At 51.0% G+C, this 5,301-nt stretch overlaps 1 protein-coding gene across 1 annotated transcript; it reads left to right on the forward strand.

Moving 5' to 3' along the window:
- The first annotated feature begins 355 nt into the window (after positions 1-355).
- On the forward strand, positions 356-1,433 carry LOC125543131 (lachrymatory-factor synthase-like). The gene has a single exon (XM_048706383.1). The coding sequence runs from the start codon at positions 495-497 to the stop codon at positions 1,116-1,118; it is 624 nt and encodes a 207-aa protein (XP_048562340.1). The 5' UTR covers positions 356-494; the 3' UTR covers positions 1,119-1,433.
- Positions 1,434-5,301: the final 3,868 nt, after the last annotated feature.

Consider the following 5,301-nt stretch of genomic DNA (forward strand, 5'->3'; position numbering starts at 1 on the left):
TTTTCGGAGATTAAGTATCTACTTGTTGGTAGAGAGTTTGTTCCTTTAAAAATTTCTAGATCTCAAAACGGAGTAGCAGATCGCCTGGTGAACTATGATAGAATAGAGTGTAGCACGGCTTGTTGGCTACAGGTTTGCCCACCTTGTATCGCTGAGATTTTGCCAGCTGACTGTAACTCTGCATCTATGAAATAAAACTCTTTATCCTGGCAAAATAAATAAATAATGGACACTGCCTAATCGAATAATCAAACCCCTATCCAAGTGAAAGGAAGTGCCCACCACACAAACATGGTCTCAGCCGTACAAGTGCACCTATCCCGGCCGGCCCGGGCTGCCTGAACCCAAAACCCCAAGCCGAGCGCGCGCTCATCTATAAATCGCGCTCGAACATCACAGCGAGGCATCATCATACGCCCACGCTCACCACTTGGCTCACTGTCGTACTCGGTACCCTACAGCGCCGAAAGAGCTGCCAAGGGGCTCCGTCGTCCATGGACGTGCCGACCGCCGGTGGAGCCGCCGCCGCCGCACCGCAGCGCAGGGCCTGGGAGTGGGAGGGCCGGGTGGTGTCCCCGGTGCCGGCGGCGACGGCAGACGAGGCGTGGGCGCTGCTGTCGGACTTCCTGGCGTTCCACAAGTGGCACCCGCGCGTGGCGGTGTGCCGCCTGGCGTCGGCGTCACCCTCCGGCGCCGCGGCGGCGCCCGGGTGCGTGCGCTACTGCGAGGGCACCCCGCCGGGCGACGGGGCGCCCGCCGACTGGGCGCACGAGACGCTCCTGGAGCACGACCAGGCCCGCCGCTTCTTCCGCTACGAGATGAACGACAACAACATGGGGTTCGGCGCCTTCTTCGCCGCCTTCCGCGTCGTCCCCGCCGCCCACGCGGGCGGCGGGTGCGAGCTGCGGTGGGAGTTCGAGTGCGAGCCCGTGCGGGGCACGCCCAAGGAGGCGCTCGAGGCGCGGCTGCAGGCCGGGCTCGACGGCATGGCCGCGCGCGTGCACGAGCACCTCATGTCCGCGCGCGCTGCCGTCGCCGCAGCCGCGCCGGCCCCCGCCGTGGCCGCAGGGCTGGAGGCCGCCGACGAGCTCAAGCTCGACAACTCCATCGCGGCCTGAGCTCTGAGCAGTGAGCACTCGATGTACGCACACGGTTCCACGTCTGCGTGCACGTACCGACGACGCACGTACGGTTGGTTGTGATCTCGTCCCGTTTCTTTCTCGCGGTACTACGTACGTTGTCCGATGATATTTTCTCTTTGTTCTGTTCTGGCCCTTCTGGGCCTTTGTCGGTTTGCCGTTATGTATGTGCGGCTACGTACGGTTACTACAGTACGGTAGTGCCCTTATATATACAGCTGTACCGGGAATAAATGTATGATATTACTCGTAATATATGCAAGTGATCAGTGCATGTGCAGTCTTTTACAATCTTATCACGTACTCACCCGGCTGCATGTGTTACATAACTTTCGAGCAAATTATAGGAGTATATTTTTACCTAGCACGTTACGTTAAAAGTAATCTTTCTATTCACTTTTGTATGTCGTTTTAGACGGCTGAAATTGAACTGTTTTAGATGATATTGTAATAAATGTCTAAAACCTCTTATAAAAGTGAACAAAGGGAGTACTATAAATACTACCTCCATAAACTAATATAAGAGTGTTTAGATTACTATTTTAGTGATCTAAACGTTTTTATATTAGTTTATAGAGGGAGTACTAGTCTACCTCGTTTCAATGTTTAGACTGCGTCTCGATGTTTGTTGAGTGGGCTAGAGACGACGATTTTGTCAACTACAGAACGCCTATGATGGCTTTGTTTATCCCAAAATTTAGTGACTCGATCTTTCAGAGGTACCCATAGGGTATAAGGTATACGTGTGTGCCTGTTAATCAGGTAAGTGTACTGTGTTTTAGAAAAGAGTTAGGATCTTGTTGTTTAGCTCCTTGCTAACCTTGTACAGTGGACATGTTTTCCATACACAAAATATATAGTATGTTTAGGTTAAACCCGTCTAAAGAATTTTTAAAAAAATACAGCAGGAGTTCCTACAGTTTCGCCTAAAGAATTCATGGATCACAGAACTCCGTCGAAAAACAAGAGGTGGCGGGGGGAGAACGGATCAAGCATGGCCGCCGTCACGGGGCCCAAACCACGCCAAACTCGCCCGTTCCCTCCCATTCCTCCCGGAGAGACCTCAGGGGTCAGATCGGCGAGATGCCCCGCTTATCTCGTCCCCGTCTTATCGCGCAATCAGGCTGCCGGCTCAGCGCGCAGGCGCCACACACACCACACGCACACAGCTCACCAGCCGCGGCCTGCACCGAAACCGCGCATGTGCAGGCAAAAAAAAAAACTAGAGTTATTGCAGCAGCTCGGCCTCTGCGGACATGGTCAGGCACGTAGGCCATCTGTGGCGTACGTATGTTTCAGGCTCCGGCTTCTCGTGTGACGTACGTGATGCGCCGCGCCAGGGGGGTGAGGAGGAGCAGCTCCAGCGTCTCATTTTCGCCGAAAACGAGGCCACGCCACATTGCCACGCCAGGTCCATACGAACTCAGGCCTCGGCGTCTGTGGCACAGTTTTCTCTCGGCGTCTGTGGTGCAGTTTCCGGGTTGAAAGTAAACAAATCCGTCGGTCTCAGACTGCTCCTGCTACGCCCTCACGGTATCGTTGTCGACTCTTGCCTTGAGGTTTGCTGCATCAACAACAACCCACCGCGATCTTGGGGCCATACAAACTGTGCCACAGTTGTTGGATTGTAACTAAAGTTTCTACGGGGCAGGGACAAATACATCGTTCTCAAATTTGTACCGCCGCCTTCACGGTGTGCGCTGTCGCCTCTAGGCCCTCTACCTTGGAAAGCAGAGATCACGTGGACGCTCGCGGACAAGGGCGAGGACGCATGCTCTTGGAATGAGACGAAATCGAATTCATGATGACTAGGCCGAGACATGGAATGGGCCTTTTTTTATCCACTCTTTCGGTGCACAAGACAAGTGTCAAAATTTAAGGACCTCCTCTCCCTTTCTTCCCTTTGGGCCGAAACAACTTTGCCTAAAAAACTGACAGACTAAACATATGTATTTTACAAAAAAAAACGATTTCTCAAAAATAAAAAAAGTTCATAATATTTCTCAAAACATTTAGTAGATTTTGGAAAAAGTAAATATAAAATTTTACTTATGTTCATGGATTTTATAAAATGATCAGGCATTTTTTATAGACATTTAAAGATGTTAACAATTCAGAAAAAACTTCATTTATTTCCAGAAATTCATCACATTTTTAAATCATGAATTTTTAAAAATGTGCACGATTAAAAAATACATAGTTTTTTGCAAATGTTTACAAACTTAAAATGTTCATAAAATTAGAAACTAAAAATAAGAAAAAAACTAAAAAAAGGGACAAAAACGATCCGAGTTTGATCCGATCATTGGCTGCGTGTCTCTATCACCTTGCATTTTTTTTGCAACATCATTTGTGTTGCAGAAGTCCTCCTGCAACAACACCCATATTGTAGAGATGTTGGGACAAAAAAAATCTATAACATCATCTGTGTTGCAGAAGTCCTTTCGCAACATCACTCATGTTGCAAAAGAGTTTGGGCGAAAAAAAAATTCTGCCACAAAACCTCTGTTGCAAATATTTCTGCAACATGAGGTATGTTACAATGGGTTCTGCAACACTCCCTTTGTTGCAAAGATGAGGAAAGGGTTGGACCATGATTGCGCCAGATTAAACAATTCTGGAGGCGGCGCTGCTGGTCGACGCGTGGCGTTGCCCTTTTGCTACTACTATCTGTTGGGGATCGTAACAGAAATTTAAAATTTTCTACGCATCACCAAGATCAATCTACCGAGTAATCTAGCAACGAGGGGAAGGAGAGTGCATCTACATACCCTTGTAGATCGCTAAGCGGAAGCGTTACAAGAACGCGAATGAAGGAGTCGTACTCGTAGCGATTCAGATCGCAGTTGATTCCGATCTAAGCGCCGAACCACGGCGCCTCCGCGTTCAACACACGTGCAGTCCGGTGACGTCTCTCATGCCTTGATCCAGCAAGGAGAGAGGGAGAGGTTGGGGAAGACTCCGTCCAGCAGTAGCACGACGGCGTGGTGGTGGTGGAGGAGCGCGGGACTCCAGCAGGGCTTCACCAAGCACTACGAGAGACGAGGAGGGAGAGGGGTAGGGCTGCGCCAACAGGGGAAGAACTTCGTGTGTTGGGATGCCCCTTTGCCTCCACTATATATAGGGGGAGAGGGAGGGCTGCGCCCCCACCTAGGATTTCCACCCTAGGGGTGGCGGCAGCCCCAATCCCCATCTGGGGTGGCGGCCAAGTGGGGGGGGAGAGGGAGGCGCACCAGGCATGGGCCTTAGGGCCCATCTGCCCTTAGGGTTTGCCCCCTCTTCTCTCTAGGCGCATGGGCCTTGGCGGGAGGTGCCCCAGCCCACCTAGGGGCTGGTCCCTTCTGACACTTGGCCCATGTATGCCTTCGGGGCCCGTGGCCCCTCCCGGTGGACCCTCGGACCCCTCCGGTGGTCCCAGTACACTACCGGTGATGTCCGGAACACTTCCGGTGGCCAAAATCATACTTCCTATATATCAATCTTTACCTCTGGACCATTCCGGAACTCCTCGTGATGTCCGGGATCTCATCCGGGACTCCGAACAACATTCGGTAACCGCGTACATACTTTCCCTATAACCCTAGCGTCATCGAACCTTAAGTGTGTAGACCCTACGGGCTCGGGAGTCATGCAGACATGGCCGAGACAACTTTCCGGTCAATAACCAACAGCGGGATCTGGATACCCATGTTGGCTCCCACATGCTCCACGATGATCTCATCGGATGAACCACGATGTCAAGGATTCAATCAATCCCGTATGCAATTCCCTTTGTCTATCGGTACGATACTTGCCCGAGATTCGATCGTCGATATCCCCATACCTTGTTCAATCTCATTACCGGCAAGTCTCTTTACTCGTTCCGTAACACATCATCCCGTGATCAACTCCTTGGTCACATTGTGCACATTATGATGATGTCCTACCGAGTGGGCCCAGAGATACCTCTCCGTTACATGGAGTGACAAATCCCAGTCTCGATTTGTGCCAACCCAACAGATACTTTCCGAGATACCCGTAGTGCACCTTTATAGCCACCCAGTTACGTTGTGACGTTTGGCACACCCAAAGCACTCCTACGGTATCCAGGAGTTGCACAATCTCATGGTCTAAGGAAATGATACTTGACATTAGAAAAGCTTTAGCATACGAACTACACGAT

The sequence above is a fragment of the Triticum urartu genome, chromosome 3 (genome assembly GCF_003073215.2).
Source record: "Triticum urartu cultivar G1812 chromosome 3, Tu2.1, whole genome shotgun sequence".
NCBI classification, from domain to species: Eukaryota; Viridiplantae; Streptophyta; class Magnoliopsida; order Poales; family Poaceae; genus Triticum; species Triticum urartu.